Raw genomic sequence first — 18,650 nt, forward strand, 5'->3', positions numbered from 1 at the left:
TCCATGCCACTCCCTCCATCCGGAAATACTTGTCGGAGGATTTGATGTATTTAGACATATTTTTGTTCTAAATACATCCATTTTTAACCATTTCTCTGACAAGTATTTTCGGATGGATGGAGTATTATGCATATGAAGAAGAGTGCACCCTCTCTTTCGCATGTTCGGAACAAAGAATTGATCATCTTCAAAACTAGTCACCAAACCTATTTGATGTTTAACCAAGAAATGTCATTGAAGATTATAGAATTTCTAAGCTTCCAAATGCCCAAAAATGTGGCACCCCAAATGGTATTGAGCACGGAGTTCTTTTGTTGGATACCCAAAATTTGGCAATGGATTCATAGTCATGTCAAATCTGAACTGTAAAAATAATTAGAAATAACAAGGCAAAGGTTGCAGACTACCACAACAAAAAGGGCAGTCCGGTGCATGTAGCTCCCGCTTGTGCAAGGTCCGGGAAAGGGACTGGCCACTTTGGGTCTATTGTACGTAGTATTTCCCTACATTTCTGTAAGGTTCTAGACTACCACACAACTAAACAAATGATGGGTATATTCTTCTTCTACACAAAAGGCATAGTTTGTAGGTGTTATGGTCTATTCTTTCATAAGGTTGTCCATAGCCATAAGTATATTTTAGGGAATATCCATGGGCATAAATTTATTATGCACGAAGAGCGAAAGGAAAAAAAGAGAGAATGAAACGGTGTAGGTACCAGTGGCAATCTCTTGTACCTGGAACCACTATCTTTTTTATTTTAATTTTTGCGGATAGGAACCACTCATCAGAGTTCGATCCTCCTAAAGAAAATCATGCTTTAATTGTGAAAATTAAAGAAAAATGACTTCGGACAAAAACGAAACTTTCTTTTTGAAACATCGTCTTTCATTTGTGCTAATGAAAGACCAAAACGTTAAATGTAGAGAGAGTACATGACATCTCTGGTAGGTTTATCGTCTTTCATATGTTGATCTCTGATAGGTTGGCGATACCACCATCCTCTCAACCCAATAAATTTTTAATGGAGGGAGTACATGACATCGGGACGATCATTATTTTTCTGAGCTCTAACTTGCGAAAACAAAGAGACAGCGCACGCACACGCACACGCACACGATCGATGCGGAAAAGTAAATGAAGCAGCTATACGCATACATAGTACATGCCACATCTGGTGCTTTCCTCCCGCTTTCTTGGAGTGGAAATTCCAAAGCAGACGAGCGATCGAGCTAGCTAGTGAGCTTGGATTTTGTGGTATCGTTTACTCTTGACTACTGGCAGCCTCTCGAGTCTTGATTATTAGCTGCAGCCTGCCAATAAACATATGCATTTTGCTTTTCTCGTGACTCACTCATCCAATCATATCCATACGATTCTATTTTACCGCGTGAAAACCAATCGTGTCCAGGGGGTTGATTACAGTTGACGGGTTAAAGGAGGAACATAGGCAACAACACGTGCTAGCTACCCCGCTGCCAATCATCATCAGAAAGAAGTAAAACCGGCCAGCCAAGGAGGAGTTTTTCTAAGTGACTACTGTTCGGTGCATGAACATAAACCTTTTCCACTTTTGACCCGACCAATCGATCTATCCAATCCAATCCACTCCAATCTCCTCAAGCAATTTCATTCGAAGCTGTTCACTTGAGTTGTTAGCCAGTTCGATAGTTTTTCAGGTTTATACGACGCTAATTAAGCACTAATATTAGGAGGACCTCCGCTCCACAACTCCACTCCTAGAGCGGGTGGAGTTACTGTTGAAAATAGCGGAGCTGCTGTTTCCTGGCTCCGCAGCTCCAGGGATTTCGCGGAACAGGGTCTTATTCTGCCCCTAGAAAACAGAGCACTTTGTTCTCGAGATACATTAGTTCGGTCAGAGCAACACGAGAACTACTGGCGCATACAGACAGTCAATACACATGCACATATATGCATAAACAGTACAACCTGCTGCTGCTGCTGCAGGTCAGAGGTCTCCAACAAGATTAACCAGTTCAATATCATGTGACAGACCTACTCCTTCCGTTCCAAAATAAATGACTCAACTTTGTACTAACTTTGTACAAAGTTGAGTCGTCTATTTCAGAATGGAGGGAGTACTTTTTAATCCCCACGAGCGCGCCCAAGCCTCTTTGTCAAGCGAAGACCCGTTTGTCAGACGATATGAACACCCTCAACACTCTGTTTCTTGCTGACTTCAGTTTAGAGATTCTCTTCCTGATTACGACTATAACAATGCTACCAGTCCTAATATTATGCAAGCAACTCACAGCAAACTCAAACGAAATGGCCAGACCAGACCATAGCACGTTTTCCTACCTTTTATTCTCCACGAGTGCCTGTGCATCTTTGCCAATTATAAAGACCTGGCTAGCTAGCGTCTTGTCAATTAAAGACCAGTCCGTCACAAGATACGAGTTCAAGACCTGAGAATTTTTCCTTCTTGCTGACTTTATTTTGGAGATTCCTGATTATGACCATAATAATAATATTATGCAGACAGCTCGACAGGAAATTCAAGCGAAATGGCCAGATTCTAGCAGTTCTATGTGTGTTATTGTCGATATACAACGGGGTCGGTCAGATTCAGCATGCAACAGGGAGCTTCAGACATTTTTCACCTTACCCCTGTTGTTTCAAGCTGAGAGAAGGCCACAGGGAGCTAGCTAGAGCCTGGAGCATATATTGGCGACGGTGAAGAGATCTCTCCTAGAATACGTACAACGCGGCCTTGATTACGTTTGTTTGTGCCACGACAGAATTCTAGTGGTTGGAATTACACACAGGGCGCAACCATTTCTAGAGCACCTCCCTCCTCCCTTATGCACCACAACAACTCCTTCCATATTGCAACACAACAACGATGCGGTCGGTCGAACCTCGTTATGGATACTACACACTGGGACCATCTGTCTTACTTGTCGTGCAATTGCTTCTGCAGGAAGTCGAGAACCGAGCGACGCTGAAAAAAGTAGAGACTGGAAGTTAGCCAGGAACAATACACAAGCCGGAACACAAGGACGAAGGGGTAAAAACTGTAGCTACCCGTTGTTCTAGGTTAGCCTGCTCAGAATCTAGCTTCAATTTCTCCAGGCACTTGATTGCTTCCTCAAAACCCTCGACAGCCGCATCTTCGTTGCCGAGGTTTCTATCGACATCCGCAACTTTGGCTAGAGAGGTTGCTAGATCAATGACCTACAACGAACAACCGTCAGATTGTCAGGTAATAGCAGCTAAAGCAAACAGCACCATGCAGCATAGTCCATAATTCGATGTAACAATTTGCAACTTCCAAGTGGAAAAAGTAAAAGCCTGGGTGAATAAATAAGGGTATTCGGTATTAGTACTGAATCAAAGTACTTTAATTCCATAAAAGTACTGAATCAAAGTACTCCTACTTGTTCAGACCATGTTATTTTTAAAAGAGCATTCTCAATCAATCACGGAGATTCATTCCGTAAAAGTACTGAATCAAACAAACAAGGTAATTTCTAATTGACATTGTTCACACCAGTTTGTCCACTAAAAAATAAGACACCTTAGGATACTATGAAGTAGGTACCAAGGACAAACTTGACTATCACTTGTATTGAAGCATATTCTTCATCCATTTAGAATAAAGATGATTGGTTTAAGTCACAGATTCAAGAATAACGCCTTAGGAAATTAAACATGTTCACCACTATGCAATCAAAACAGGAGCTTGCATAAGAAGCATATAAAGTTTTATTTTGCCAACTTCCTGAGCCTATTAGTCTTATTTCTTTCCTTTCCCTTCACATCCATTATCACATATTTTCATACTACTCCCTCCGTTTCCAAACATAGGTCTTTTTAGAGATTCCAACAAATGACCACATACGGAGCAAAATGAGTGAATCTACACTCTAAAATATGTCTACATACATCCGTATGTTGTAGTCCATTTAAAATGTCTAAAAAGACTTATATTTAGGAACGGAGGGAGTATAAATGAACCCTGTATCTTTGTGCGTGGAACGCGAAGAATCACAAAAAAGACTTCAGATAACAGGTGGCAGTTTTCAAGTTGTTATGCCTTCGCAAAAAACAAAAGGAATTTTTTTGCTATTATGGTAGACAACACAACCAAAGTTACATCACTTAATTTCCTATAGCTCTACTATGTCCCTCCACATCCATTATCACATATTTTCATACTATAAATGAACCCTGTATCTTTGTGCGTGGAACGGAAAGAATCACAAAAAAGACTTCAGATAACAGGCGGTAGTTTTCAAGTTATTATGCCTTCACAAAACAAAGAAAACTACTCTAGCTATTATGGCAAACAACACAACCAAAGTTGCAGCACTTAATTTCCTAAAGATCTATTATGGCCTAGCACTTGATTCCATTGTAATCCTAAGACATCATACAAGACTGTTTCTTTGAGGAAGCCAACCAACAAAGTCCAGCAGTGGCCAAAAGAAACTGGACAAAAAAGGACACCCAAGGACATTTCTTAGTTAAGACAACTATGTATGTTGTTTGTGTTGATGCATAATCTTGAATTTTTAATGAATAAAATTACTCCCCCCGTAAAGAAATGTAAGAGCGTTTATAGATCACTAAAGTAGTGATCTAAACGCTCTTATATTTCTTTACAGAGGGAGTACATGACAACATGTGAGCATCGCAATCACCTGGGAGGCCACAGCTGAATGCTCCTTTACTGAATTTCTGCGAACATCTAATGAACGGGCATAATAACTTCTTGCGGATTGCAGGTCCCCGCCATAGTAGCGAAGGTCTCCAACTTTGTTAAGAGAAACTGAGAGCGTATGGACCAACTGTAGAAGAAACCAAAAGCTCAGTCGACAAGGAATTTTACTGTTAAGACTGTATGGCACAAAATTAGAATACGACCTCAAGATCCTTTTTGGGCAATTTTGACAGAAGCTCAGCACTTTCTTCGTAGTAAGTGATCGCTGAAGGCGCATCTCCCAAGGTCCGACTGAAAAATAGAGTTCCATGACGAGGACCAGGGAGAAACCAGTGAGCAATGAGTTTGCTTATCAACTAAATAAGCAAATAAGGTCACCGTGTCTTTTTGTTATTATGTGTAACGAGTATAATGAATGAAGTATGACATAACATTGATTAGCTAAATCTGATGCAGAAAATTTATAGTGCATTAATAACAGCAAAATTTTCACTGGTGACATTGAGCATTACAAAATTACTAATATGTGATGTGTCATTCCAAAGTAAACATGCATATGAGTACAGCATTGTCCAATATTTCAATTAAGAGAAAAATGAACTTAGCTACGATGACATTCCCCATATTTCACTTTCCAAGGCTGAACATGCAGGTGATACATGAATGAGACTAAGGACTGTTTTCAGCATGAGAAGTTGCTAGATCAGTGGCTTATACCCAACAGTTGCCAGATTGTCAAATAATACCATCCAAGGAAAACTACACTGTCATTCATCTGACTGTTCAATATAACAGATCCAGTTCAATAAATCATGCCTAAGAGTCGAAACCATACTATAATGGAAAGAACGTTTTTAATGGATAACAGAGATTCATTGTGTAAGGTACTGACTCAAGCAAACAAGTGGACCTCATACTAATAAAGAGGTTTAGACACAAGCAAGAAACCAGACTGGAATATACAGCTAACTATCAAGCAAGAATGAATATCCACAGGGAATTCTTGCAGATTTGCTGACTTAAGACTAGAATGGGTTATGCAGAGCAGACAAAGAGCTGAACCTTTATTTTCTTTATTGTCAGGAAATCAAAGGCCTGCTACAACCAACAGCCATTTAGTAGAAAAGTTTCTAGTAGCACAGATGAACAGTACCTAACCCCAGTTTTCTCAACGATGGTTTATTTGTTAGTTTGCCAAAGCAAAAAACACTGGGCAGAGGAAGTCGCCAAGAAAGAAGGTCATACCAGCAGTCCCCAAGCATTCCCAACACCGCTCCAAGCTGAGAACATAGGTCTAGGTTATCTTGTGAAGATTTCAACTCCTCCCTGATGTCTTCTGCACACATACTGAGCCTCGACTTTGCGCTTTCAATGTTCTGGGCACGAAAAGCCTGGAGACAAAGAAGTTAGAGGCATCACTGTAACACCAAGGTCATCGATAAAGTAGTACATAAATACTGGATAACCATGCAATTTTTCACAGGTTAATAAAGAGCTAAATATTGGACATGATTCGACTACTCACCCTCATGGCTTGTTGCACTAGGAAAGCGCCTCTCTCCATGGAGACATCCTCGTATATCACTTTGCTCTTGCCATCCGCTCCTGCTTCCTTGCTTTCTCCAGCAAGCGATCTCTTGATTCGGGCATGACCATCAATGAAGCGATCGACGAGGGTCTGGAGCTCGGCATCCGGCTCGACCCCCTCTATGTCAGCACCGCACAACGGGCAGTCCTTAAAGCGCGATATGCACGCCCTGCCAAGTTCCATCATCCATTCCAGTCAGGACAGGACACAAGCAAGCAAGGAAAAATGTCTGATCCAGATGCAAAACCCATGAGAAACGCACGCACTTGCAGAACTTATGGGAGCACGGCTTGCATTTGCTGGCGTCGTGGAGCAGGGCCTGGCAGACCATGCAGCTGAGCGGGCCGAGCTTGAAGGTGTTGGAGTCGTATCCGAAGGGGCACTTTGCAGGCACCAGGCGAGGGTCTTCAGCACTTTCTTCTCCAGCAGCATGGTCCGCGCTGGTCTCCTTTGGCTCGCCGCCCTTTCCGGTCACCGGGCACGCAGCGCCGCTGCTCTTGTCGGGCTTCTTATCGGATTTCATGGGGCACACGCCGCCCGTGGTGGCTTTCGCGAACGGGCAGAGCGAGCTCATGGCGATTGATTCTTTGTTGATGGTTCCCTGCACAGTAAACATGGAGGTGGAGCATTTAAGCTACGATTGGCAACCGAAAATGACAAGTTATATCGGCCGAATTGGGTGAGCGGAAGCGGTCTGGTCGAGGCCCGTGGGGAACCAACCGCGGAGCGGGGGGAATCCTCGGGAACCTACTTCGTTCTGGCTCTAATCGGCAGGGCAATCATGGGGCGCCTGGTTCGTTCCAGCTCAAATCGACAGGGGTATCGGGGATCCGATTGATTTGAGCAGGGCAGGGCGAGGTAGAAAAGCAATCGATCCAATGGAGGGGAAGGAAGGGGATGGAATCGAGTGGGAGGGGAGGGGTGGTGCTTACCGTGCGTGGGGGCTGGCGGGCGGGCGGTTGGATCGGGCGGCGAGGACGGCGACGGCGACGGAGGCGGAGGCGGAGGCGGAGGCGGCGGGGCGAGCCTCTTCTGGTGTCTTGTGGTGGTGGTGGATGGATAGGAGCGAGGAAATCGAATGGCGGATGTGGGTAGAGGTACAGAGCTCTCTTTTCCCTGCGAGTCCCGCGACACGACACGACGCACGGAAGAGGAGGAAAGGCGATGGATGGTTGGTGGGTGGGCTGGGTCCACCGATACTGGACCCGAATGAAGAACCACATGGGCTTCGGCCTCACGCCGTTCCTCCATCACGCTCTTTTTTCGGTACATAGTGGAACCGTTCCCTGGACTTCTTCTTTTTTTGCAAGAAACACCTTCGAATGGCCGAGTCGGTAGATCTTGAAATTGATGAAGTTGCCATAGATATCTCATGGTTAATGGGGACATGATACCACTAAAATGATAGCACCCGAAAGACTGAAATAAATTCAAAAAAAATTGAGCTTCTGGACCTATTTCACCCTCTCTCTCATGTTCTCAACAAAAGGCACTGGGGCTGATGGTTTTCTTGCACATTTCTACCAATAGTCCAATACGATTAGGACCTTCCGTGACAAGAAGGTGACGAATGCAGCGTTGAGCATTTTGAATCGGACGGGAGACCCTGGGAGGTAAATCAGCCAATGATTATGCTTACACTAAAGTTACATGTGCATCTTCCTTCACTCACTTTTGGCATATAAGTTTATGTAATTAAAGAACCAGCAATACAAAGCTAAATTTTTTTAGAAAAGGAATACTAAGCTAAATAGGAGCAACCATAATGATTTTTCTGGCTTCTTTGTCGTTACACTACACATTCTAAATCTGACCACCATTGTAAAGCTCCAAATGGTTAGAACAGCTCTTGTCTTCTGTCACTTTTTTCTTCTAAACTTCAATTAGTTTTTTGTTCTTTTGTGCGAGAGTTATTGTTCTCCAGACAGCCACCCCATGCGGGCCACCCCCTGGCTGTCTGGGGGGCCTGGGTGGCCCCCTAGCCTCTGCCGGTGCTTTTTTGGATGATTCTTCTCATTCCAAAAAAATCGTCAAAATCCCATGGTATTTTCAGCTCTGTAAATATGGATTTTCTATAAACCAAAAACATGCAGAAAACAACAACTGGCTCAGGGCATTGAATTAATATATTAGTTCAAAAAAACAATACAAATTGCTATAAAAAATTCTAGAAGTTATATTATAATAGCATAAAATAATAAAAAATATAGATACGTTTAAGACATATTAAGCCTCGTCTTTAGTTTCCAGAAGATGCACATAACAATATCTAGTGGAATCCTCAATGGAAATCATGAAGTATTTCTTTCCACCTTTTGTCAACACACCGCACATCTAACACATATATGAACTATCAGCTTTAATGGTGCCAATTATCTTTCCTTCGTGGCATTGTGAGGCTTTGTCAGGCTGATTAGCTTGAACACAAGCTTAGCACTCAAAGCCCTTGAGTAAGGTGATCAGAATTAAACTGATACTAGATAACCATGTCAAACAACCAAAATTAATGTGACAAAGTTGTGAATTCCAAACATTGGTCTCATTAGAACTAGTGCATATATGGTTCACAACTCTAGTACAGAAGTCCTCCAAAGAGAGATGAAACAAGCCTCCACGCTTATAACCCTTTCCAACAAAAGGTCCATACTTAGACATAACAACTTAACTGGACTCAAACACCAACTTGAACCAATCTTTCGGAAGACAGGATCCACTAACGAGATTCTTCTTGATAGTAGGAAAATGTTGCACATTCTTTATCTGCGTCACCTCTTGTAAAATAAACTTCAGATTGGTCGTACCAATGCCATGAACAGAAGCAGGTGACCCATTCTCCATTAGGACGGTGGAATCCTGGTGTGTTTGATAAGAAATAAACAAGGATTTGTCAACACACACACATGAATATTAGCACTAGTGTCAACCCACCAATTGGTAAGTTGACATACAGAAAGAACAATAGTTAAATTACCATACATGGATATTCCCCCTTCAGTATTGCCAATAACCATGTTGAAAAATTTGAACTCTGTCCAGGATCCTTTTCCTGACCATAGTGCTTTGGACATTGGGGAGACCAGTGATCCTTTGCACCGCAAACCCAACAAAACCCAACGATGATCCTTCTCCTTGTCCTTATTTTGTCCCTTTCGGGCCTTCTTGTTCTTGAAGTTGGTAGTCTTGGAGACTTCATTCTTTCTTTGAACTTGTGGCATTTTTCTACACTATAACGGCAGCGGAATGTCCCTCTGCTCCTTTAGCTCGTGTGTCCATTGTCCTTGCCTTCTCTTCAACATCCAAAGATCCAATGAAAATCTAAATATAGATCTCTTGTCTTTGGTGTTTCAGAGAAGTGGCAAAGTTCATCCACGGAGGAGGTAGCTTAGCAACAATGCTCCCAAGAACAAACTTGTCGGGCAACAAACACTTAATGAGCTCGAGTTCGTTTGCCATCCACTGCAACTCATGAGTTTGTTCGACCACAAAAGGGTTCTCAACCATTCTTTATCCATTGAAATATTTTATAAAAAACAGTTCACCACCGATATCGATGGTGCCGGACTTGGATTCAAGTGCATTCCATGGTTTTTTGGCATTATGCATATGTAAATATGCATCAATCAAAATGTTACCCAACACACGAATGAGATCACCCACAAAGATTACGGTGGCTCCCAAGAATTGTTAGAAAATTAGGCATATTGTGATTAAGCTGAATCCAGATTAGCATCACCGCAAGATTACTAATAGGGCATATCGCATACGACAGACTAGGTACATCTAGCAGTACTACGTGTTGGAAATATGAGCAATTTACCAAATGATTTTATTAACAGAAATATTAGATAAAGCATGACTAATATAACAGTGACAAAACTAGTCATGTGATCTGACAGAGAGAAGGTAAATAACATCTGCATATAGGAACTCTAACCAAGTTTATCTAGAGCAGACAGTAGGACAAGTTCCATATATGAAGCAGAGTCTAACATATCTAGGGCAAACACTAGAACAAGAAACTGTAGCAGGACCTCTAATAGAAAGAGGAAGAACACGTACGGGACAACAGCAGCAGAAGCATTGGACTTGGGGTCGACATCCTCTCCAGCCATGTCGTTGATTAGGTTGTCGACGTCGGGGAAGAAGTCGTCGGAGTCCGTGATGAGGAAGTTAGTAGTCGCGCGGAGCGCTCCCCAAAAACCTTATCACCCTTCTCCCGTACTGGACTCAAAGAGGTGCGGTTTCGGAGGCCTACTGTCCCGACTCGCGGTGCACGCCTGATAACCCACAAGTATAGGGGATCAGAACAGTTTTCGAGGGTAGAGTATTCAACCCAAATTTATCGTTTCGACACAAAGGGAGCCAAAGAATATTCTCAAGTATTAGCAGTTGAGTTGTCAATTCAACCACACCTGGATAACTTAGTATCTGCAGCAAAGTATTTAGTAGCAAAGTAATATGGAAGTAACGATAAAGGTAGCAAAGTAATATTTTTTGGGTTTTGTAGTGATTGTAACAGTAGCAACGAAAAAGTAAATAAGCGAAGAACAATATGTGAAAAGCTCGTAGGCATTGGATCGGTGATGGAGAATTATGCCGGATGCGGTTCATCATGTAACAATCATAACATAGGGTGACACAGAACTAGCTCCAATTCATCAATGTAATGTAGGCATGTATTCCGAATATAGTCATACGTGCTTATGGAAAAGAACTTGCATGACATCTTTGTCCTACCCTCCCGTGGCAGCGGGTTCCTAGCGGAAACTAAGGGATATTAAGGCCTCCTTTTAATAGAGTACCGGACCAAAGCATTAACACATAGTGAATACATGAACTCCTCAAACTATGGTCATCACCGGGAGTGGTCCTGATTATTGTCACTTCGGGGTTGCCGGATCATAACACATAGTAGGTGACTATAGACTTGCAAGATAGGATCAAGAACTCACATATATTCATGAAAACATAATAGGTTCAGATCTGAAATCATGGCACTCGGGCCCTAGTGACAAGCATTAAGCATAGCAAAGTCATAGCAACATCAATCTCAGAACATAGTGGATACTAGGGATCAAACCCTAACAAGACTAACTTGATTACATGATAAATCTCATCCAACCCATCACCGTCCAGCAAGCCTACGATGGAATTACTCACGCACGGCGGTGAGCATCATGAAATTGGTGATGGAGGATGGTTGATGATGACGACGACGACGGATTCGCCTCTTCGGAGCCCCGAACAGACTCCAGATCAGCCCTCCCGAGAGAGTTTAGGGCTTGGCGGCGGCTCCGTATCGTAAAACGCGATGAATCTTTCTCTCTGATTTTTTTTCTCCCCGAACACGAATATATGGAGTTGGAGTTGAGGTCGGTGGAGCTCCAGGGGGCCCACGAGGCAGGGGGCGCGCCCCCCACCCTCGTGGACAGGGTGTGGGCCCCCTGGCCTTGATTCTTTTGCCAATATTTTTTATTATTTCCAAAAATAATCTCCATGGAGTTTCTGGTCATTCCGAGAACTTTTGTTTCTGCACATAAATAACACCATGCCAATTCTGCTGAAAACAGCGTCAGTCCGGGTTAGTTCCATTCAAATCATGCAAGTTAGAGTCCAAAACAAGGGCAAAAGTGTTTGGAAAAGTAGATACGACGGAGACGTATCAACTCCCCCAAGCTTAAACCTTTGCTTGTCCTCAAGCAATTCAGTTGATAAACTGAAAGTGATAAAGAAAAACTTTTACAAACTCTGTTCGCTCTTATTGTTGTAAATATGTAAAGCCAGCATTCAAGTTTTCAGCAAAGATTATGAACTAACCATATTCACAATAACTCTTAGGTCTCATGTTTACTCATATCAATGGCATAATCAACTAGCGAGCAATAATAATAAATCTCGGATGACAACACTTTCTCAAAACAATCATAATATGATATAACAAGATGGTATCTCGCTAGCCCTTTCTGAGACCGCAAAACATAAATACAGAGCACCTTTAAAGATCAAGGACTGACTAAACATTGTAATTCATGATAAAAGAGATCCAGTCATAGTCATACCCAATATAAATTAACAATAATGAATGCAAATGACAGCAGTGCTCTCCAGCTGGTGCTTTTTAATAAGAGGGTGATGACTCAACATGAAAGTAAATAGATAGGCCCTTCGCAGAGGGAAGCAGAGATTTGTAGAGGTGCCAGAGCTCGATTTTAAAGCAGAGATAAATAATATTTTAAGCGGTATACTTTCATTGTCAACATAACAACCGAGAGATGGCGATATCTTCCATGCTACACACATTATAGGCGGTTCCCAAACAGAATGGTAAAGTTTATACTCCCCCTCCACCAACAAGCATCAATCCATGGCTTGCTCGAAACAACGAGTGCCTCCAACTAACAACAGTCCCAGGGGGAGTTTTGTTTGCAATTATTTTGATTTGGTTTGCATAAAGCATGGGACTGGGCATCCCGGTGACCAGCCATTTTCTCGTGAGTGAGGAGCGGAGTCCACTCCTCTTGAGAATAACCCGCCTAGCATGGAAGATACGGACAGCCCTAGTTGATACATGAGCTATTCGAGCATACAAAACAGAATTTCATTTGAAGGTTTGGAGTTTGGCACATACAAATTTACTTGGAACGGTAGGTAGATACCGCATATAGGAAGGTATAGTGGACTCATATGGAATAACTTTGAGGTTTAAGGGATTGGATGCACAAGCAGTATTCCCGCTTAGTACAAGTGAAGGCTAGAAAAAGACTGGGAAGCGACTAACTAGAGAGCGACAACAGTCATGAATATGCATTAAAATTAATAAACATTGAGTGCAAGCATGAGTAGGATATAATCCACCATGAACATAAATATCGTGAAGGCTATGTTGATTTGTTTCAACTACATGCGTGAACATGTGCCAAGTCAAGTCACTCGAATTATTCAAAGGAGGATACCACCCTAGTATACCACATCACAACCATTTTAATAGCATGTTGGCACACAAGGTAAACCATTATAACTCATAGCTAATTAAGCATGGCATAAGTAACTATGATCTCTAATTGTCATTGCAAACATGTTTATTCATAATAGGCTGAATCAGGAACGATGAACTAATCATATTTAAAAAAACAAGAGAGGTCGAGTTCATACCAGCTTCTCTCATCTCAATCAGTCCATCATATATCGTCATAATTGCCTTTCACTTGCACGACCGAACAATGTGAATAATAATAATAATGCATGTGCATTCGACTAAGCTGGAATCTGCGAGCATTCAATAAACAGGAGAAGACAAGGCAATATGGGCTCTTGGTTAAATCAACAATAATGCATATAAGAGCCACTTCAACAATTTTATCATGGTCTTCTCCTATCGACCCCTAAAGAAAAGAAAGGAAATAAAACTATTTACACGAGAAAGCTCCCAACAAGCAAAAGAAGAACAGGAAATATTTTTGGGTTTTCTTTTTAATTATTACTACAGCAAGAAAAGTAAACTAACTAAAAGCTACTACTAATTTTTTTGTTTTTCTTAAGGTTTATTAAACACACAAGAAGAAAGCATAAAAAGGAAAATAACCTAGCATGGATATTACAGTGAAAAAGTATGAGCACCGACAACTAGCAATGAGTGTGTGAACATAAATGTAACGTCGGTGGGAAATACGTACTCCCCAAAGCTTAGGCTTTTGGCCTAAGTTGGTCTATTACCACGGATGGCCTGGCGGATATCCAAAGTTGTAGTTGGGGTCGTACTGAGAAGAAGAAGCCTCTGATTGCCACTGGTTGGCAATCATCTCCGGATCCCACTGGTAATTAGACGGTCGTGGAGGATCAAATTATGGTTCCGGCTCTGGCTCTGTGGCTGATGTAGGGTTCGAGTAGGCGTGAATGGCCGCCAGCGGAACGAGATACTGGCCTGCAGATAAATCAAACAAGGAAGGAGCAGGCAAGGTAATAGTCTCAGGGTGATGTTTATCACAGAACAATTTGTATTTAAGCGCCCTTTCCATGTTCTTAACAATAAAATCATGTGCTACCATACTCTTATAATCTAAATAAATAGTAGGCATCAATTTTTCTTCTTTTTCATAGTGCCTAATAGGTATGTTATAGTATGCAGCAAGGCGTGAAGCATGGACACCTTCAAAGATTGGCCCCTTTGTACGGTTCAGACTTAACCGTTTGGCAATAATACCGCCCATACTAACAGAGTCATCACGGAATAAAGCATGGAACAAAATAATAATATCAGGAACACTAAGGTTTCCACAGTTTCCGCGACCAATTAAGCAACGACTAGCAAATATTGCAAAGTAGCGTAAAACAGGAAAATGTATGCTAGTGATTCTTGCATCGAAAACCTTCCTAGTTTCCCCTACAGTAATAGTATCAATAAACCCGTCCACATCTTTACGATGTGGTTCCTCTAAGATACCCTCGAAAGGTATTTTGCAAACCCTGCAAAATTCATATAGTGACATCTTCTTAACCACATCATATAAATGAAACTCTACTGAAGGAGGTGATTCCTTAGGATAATAGTAGAAGTTTTGCACAAAAGTATTGGTGAGTAAGAGATACTGTTCGCGTTGGTCGTGGAGGAAGTCGGTGAGGCCTGCATTCTCAGCCAATTCATAAAAATCATCATAAATCCCGGCTGCTCTCAAGAAATCATCGGAAGGCCATTCACACGGCCGAACCTCCGCGATGCGAGGCAGATTATATTTGGGCCTCTCTGCTTCTTCACTTTGCTTTTCCTTCGAGCTTTGGCTCGATGAGCCCCTCAAAAATCTCTTCATTATTTTCTGAAAATTTCTGAAATTTTTAGTAACTTCAAATAAAAGTGAACCAAGCTCAACAAAATTGATAGCAACTACTCCTACAAGTGCCTAGAGCCTATATCATGCATTAGAACTACTTGGAACCATATAAATTTGACATGCTAGCTCAAGAACATGGTCACCTAGGCAGCACAAATTTGCAATGAATAAAGCACTAGAACAAAACTAATTGGACCAATGGAGGAGTCACATACCAAGGAACAATCCCCCGAAGCAGTTTTGTGAGAGGTACTTTGAGCAAGGAGATCAAAAATCGCAGCAAAATGAGCTAGAACTCGTGCTTGAGCTGGATGGTGATTTTTTTGGGATGAAGAAGAAGTGTGTGGTGGCTGGCATAAGTGGAGGGGAGCCACCTTGGGCCCACGAGGCAGGGGGCGCGCCCTGGACCCTCGTGGCCAGGTGCTTGCTCCCCCTGCTGTGTTCTCAGTGCCAGATATTATCAAATATTCCAGAAAAAATCATATTAAATTGGCAGGGCATTTGGAGAACTTTCATTTTCGAGGTATTTTTATATTGCACGGATAATTCAAAAAACAGACAGGAAAATACTATTTTTACTTTATTTCAACTAAATAACAGAAAGTAGAGAGAGGGTACAGAAGGTTGTGCTTCTAATTTCATCCATCTCATGCTCATCAAAAGTAATCCACTAACAAGGTTGATCAAGTCTTGTTAACAAACTCATTCCGAATAACATGGAACCGGAGAAATTTCGAATAACACTATGTTACCTCAACGGGGATATGCACATCCCCAATAATAAGAATATCATATCTCTTTTTGAGAGTAGGAAGAGGAAATTCAAAACTTCCAAAAATAATCGATGGAATTTTTCCAATAGAGTTGATACTATGAACTTGAGGTTGTTTCCTCGGAAAGTGTACCGTATGCTCATTGCCATTAACATGAAAAGTTACATTGCCTTTGTTGCAATCAATAACAGCCCTTGCAGTATTCAAAAAAGGTCTTCCAAGAATAATAGACATACTATCGTCCTCGGGAATATCAAGAATAACAAAGTCCGTTAAAATAGTAACGTTTGCAACCACGACAGGCACATCCTCACAAATACCGACAGGTATAGCAGTTGATTTATCAGCCATTTGCAAGGATATTTCAGTAGGTGTCAACTTATTCAAATCAAGTCTACGATATAAAGAGAGAGGCATAACACTAACACCGGCTCCAAGATCACATAAAGCAGTTCTAACATAATTTCTTTTAATGGAGCATGGTATAGTGGGTACTCCTGGATCTCCAAGTTTTTTTGGTATTCCACCCTTAAAAGTATAATTAGCAAGCATGGTGGAAATTTCAGCTTCGGTATCTTTCTTTTATTCGTAACAATTTCTTTCATATACTTAGCATAAGGATTCATTTTGAGCATATCAGTTAATCGCATACGCAAGAAGATAGGTCTAATCATTTCAGCAAAGCGCTCAAAATCCTCATCATCCTTTTTCTTGGATGGTTCGGGAGGAAAAGGCATGGGTTTCTGAACCCATGGTTCTCTTTCTTTACCGTGTTTCCTAGCAACAAAGTCTCTCTTATCATAACGTTGATTCTTTGATTGTGGTTTATCAAGATCAACAGCAGGTTCAATTTCTACATCATTATCATTGCTAGGTTGAGCATTAATATGAACATCATCATTAATATTATCATTAGGTTCATGTTCATCACCAGATTGTGTTTCAGCATCAGAAATAGAAATATTATTGGGATTCTCAGGTGTGTCTACAACAGGTTCACTAGAAGCATGCAAAGTCCTATCATTTTTCTTTTTCTTCTTTTTTGTAACACCCTGGGAATCATGCTACAGTAACTCCCTGTGATTAAGCTAATCATGTTGCTAAACAGGGCTGATCACATTTGAATCACCTTCCTTTTCAAACTCCTAGTTCAAACTTCAAATATAATTAAAGTGAAAAATAAAAGTTTTCAAAAACTCAAACAAAAATGTTCAGTGGGTGCCAAATATTACACTGGTAATTATGGTGGAGAAAACACATTTTTATAAAATACCTAAATACTTTTAAATGAAATAAAACAGAAAAGAAAATAAACAAATAAAAGGAAAACAGAAAACAGAACACAGTCAGAGAAAAAGAAAAAAAAGGAGAAGCCCACCCCCCCCCCACTGGACCCGTGGCCCACCTGGACCGAACCCCCGGCCCAAACTGGGCCGCACCCCCGACCCCCCGGCCCAGCCCACCTCTCCCCCGCGTCCCCTTCCCTGTTCCCCCGACCGGGGTCGGAACAGGGGCGCGCTCCCGCCCGACCACCTCGCCGGCACCGACGCCGGAGAGGATAAGGGCGCCAGCTCCCCCCGCCTCCTCGGGCCTCTCTCCCACTCGCCCCGCTCGTCCCTCGGCCTCTGCGCCTCCCCCCCCGCCAGATCCACCTCCCTCTCCCCTTTGATCCCCTCTGCCCGCGCATGCTCGCCGCCGTTCACCGTCGAACTCGCGGCCACCGTGCCCCGATTGCCCCGACGACGTGCCCGAACGCCTCCCCGCCGTCGACTACGTCGACTACGCCCTCGGGAACGAGCCGAGCGCCACTGCACCGACCTCCCCGAGCACGTCTTCCCCGCACGGCCGCCGTCGATCGTCGCCGATTCCGGCTACCCCGCGCCCTCCCCGAGCTCACTGCCACTCCCTACGGCTCCGCTGTGAACTCCCGCTTCTCCTCCCCCTCTCCGTTAGCTCGCCCGCGTTCCGTAGCTGCTCCCCCACGCGCGCCCGAACGCCGCGCCGCGGAGCTCGCCGCCGGCGGGTCTCCGGTGACCAAATGGTCACGGGCGTAGGCCCGCTAGCCCGACCGCACCGTGCCGCACCCGCCTAGCTACTTAGTTCGGCCGTTCGCGCGCTCTAACGCAGCCTCCGTCGGACGCCCGTAGCACCTCGCCGCCGGCGAGCTCGTAGCGGTCGTCCCCGGCCGTTCCAGCCCCTCCGACCACCGCAGTTGGACGCGCGACGCCGAGCCGCGTCGAACGCGCCCAGCCACGCCCCCGAAGACCCCCTGTACGTGAAACCCGTACCCCTCCCGAGCCGCGCCGCTGTGCGTTTGGTCGCCGGCGTTGCTCCGGCGCCGGCCGCCGACGTGGCTGGCCTGGGGCCACCCCAGTGCCCCTGCTAGTGGCCCCCACGGGCCCCAGTTGACTGGGTTGACCCAGTCAACTGCTGGCTGGGCAGGCCCAGTCACTGACATGCGGGCCCCGCCGCAAAAATATAAAATAAAAAAGAAAAGAAAAAGAAAATGTTTTATAAATAAAATTAATTAGTTTAACTGATCACTCACTGACATATGGGGCCCACCCCTCTAATTATACTGTTAGATTAGTTTAATTAAGTATTAGACTAACAGAGGCTGACATGTGGGTCCCACTGGACCCACCTGTCTGGTTTGACTGGTCAGCCGACCTGTTGACCTGCTGACGTCAGCATTACCTCATGCTGACGTCATAATTCATTTTTTGCTGAATATAAATAATTCCAGAAATTCAAATAAACTTTGAAAATTCATATCT

At 43.2% G+C, this 18,650-nt stretch overlaps 1 protein-coding gene across 1 annotated transcript; it reads right to left on the minus strand.

Moving 5' to 3' along the window:
- Positions 1–2,518: 2,518 nt before the first annotated feature.
- Positions 2,519–7,427, minus strand: LOC109769551 (protein NCA1). The gene is made up of 8 exons (XM_020328282.4): positions 7,208–7,427; positions 6,542–6,876; positions 6,213–6,444; positions 5,933–6,078; positions 4,891–4,978; positions 4,668–4,814; positions 3,049–3,198; positions 2,519–2,965 (listed from the first exon to the last, which is right to left on the minus strand). The coding sequence occupies exons 2-8, from the start codon at positions 6,847–6,849 to the stop codon at positions 2,918–2,920; spliced, it is 1,119 nt and encodes a 372-aa protein (XP_020183871.1). The 5' UTR covers positions 6,850–6,876; positions 7,208–7,427; the 3' UTR covers positions 2,519–2,917.
- Between the last annotated feature and the right edge of the window lie 11,223 nt (positions 7,428–18,650).

The sequence above is a fragment of the Aegilops tauschii genome, chromosome 3 (assembly GCF_002575655.3).
Source record: "Aegilops tauschii subsp. strangulata cultivar AL8/78 chromosome 3, Aet v6.0, whole genome shotgun sequence".
NCBI lineage: Eukaryota > Viridiplantae > Streptophyta > Magnoliopsida > Poales > Poaceae > Aegilops > Aegilops tauschii.

What these genes read in the sequence shown, in the direction of transcription:
- LOC109769551 (XM_020328282.4), bottom strand. Translation starts at nt 6,849, where the DNA reads ATGAGCTCGCTCTGCCCGTTCGCGAAAGCCACCACGGGCGGCGTGTGC. An exon ending in GGAATGCTTGGGGACTGCTG is followed by an intron (nt 4,979 to 5,932) that starts GTATGACCTTCT and finishes TCTATTTTTCAG; the next exon opens with TCGGACCTTGGGAGATGCGC. An exon ending in ATTCAGCTGTGGCCTCCCAG is followed by an intron (nt 3,199 to 4,667) that starts GTGATTGCGATG and finishes TGTTCGTTGTAG; the next exon opens with GTCATTGATCTAGCAACCTC.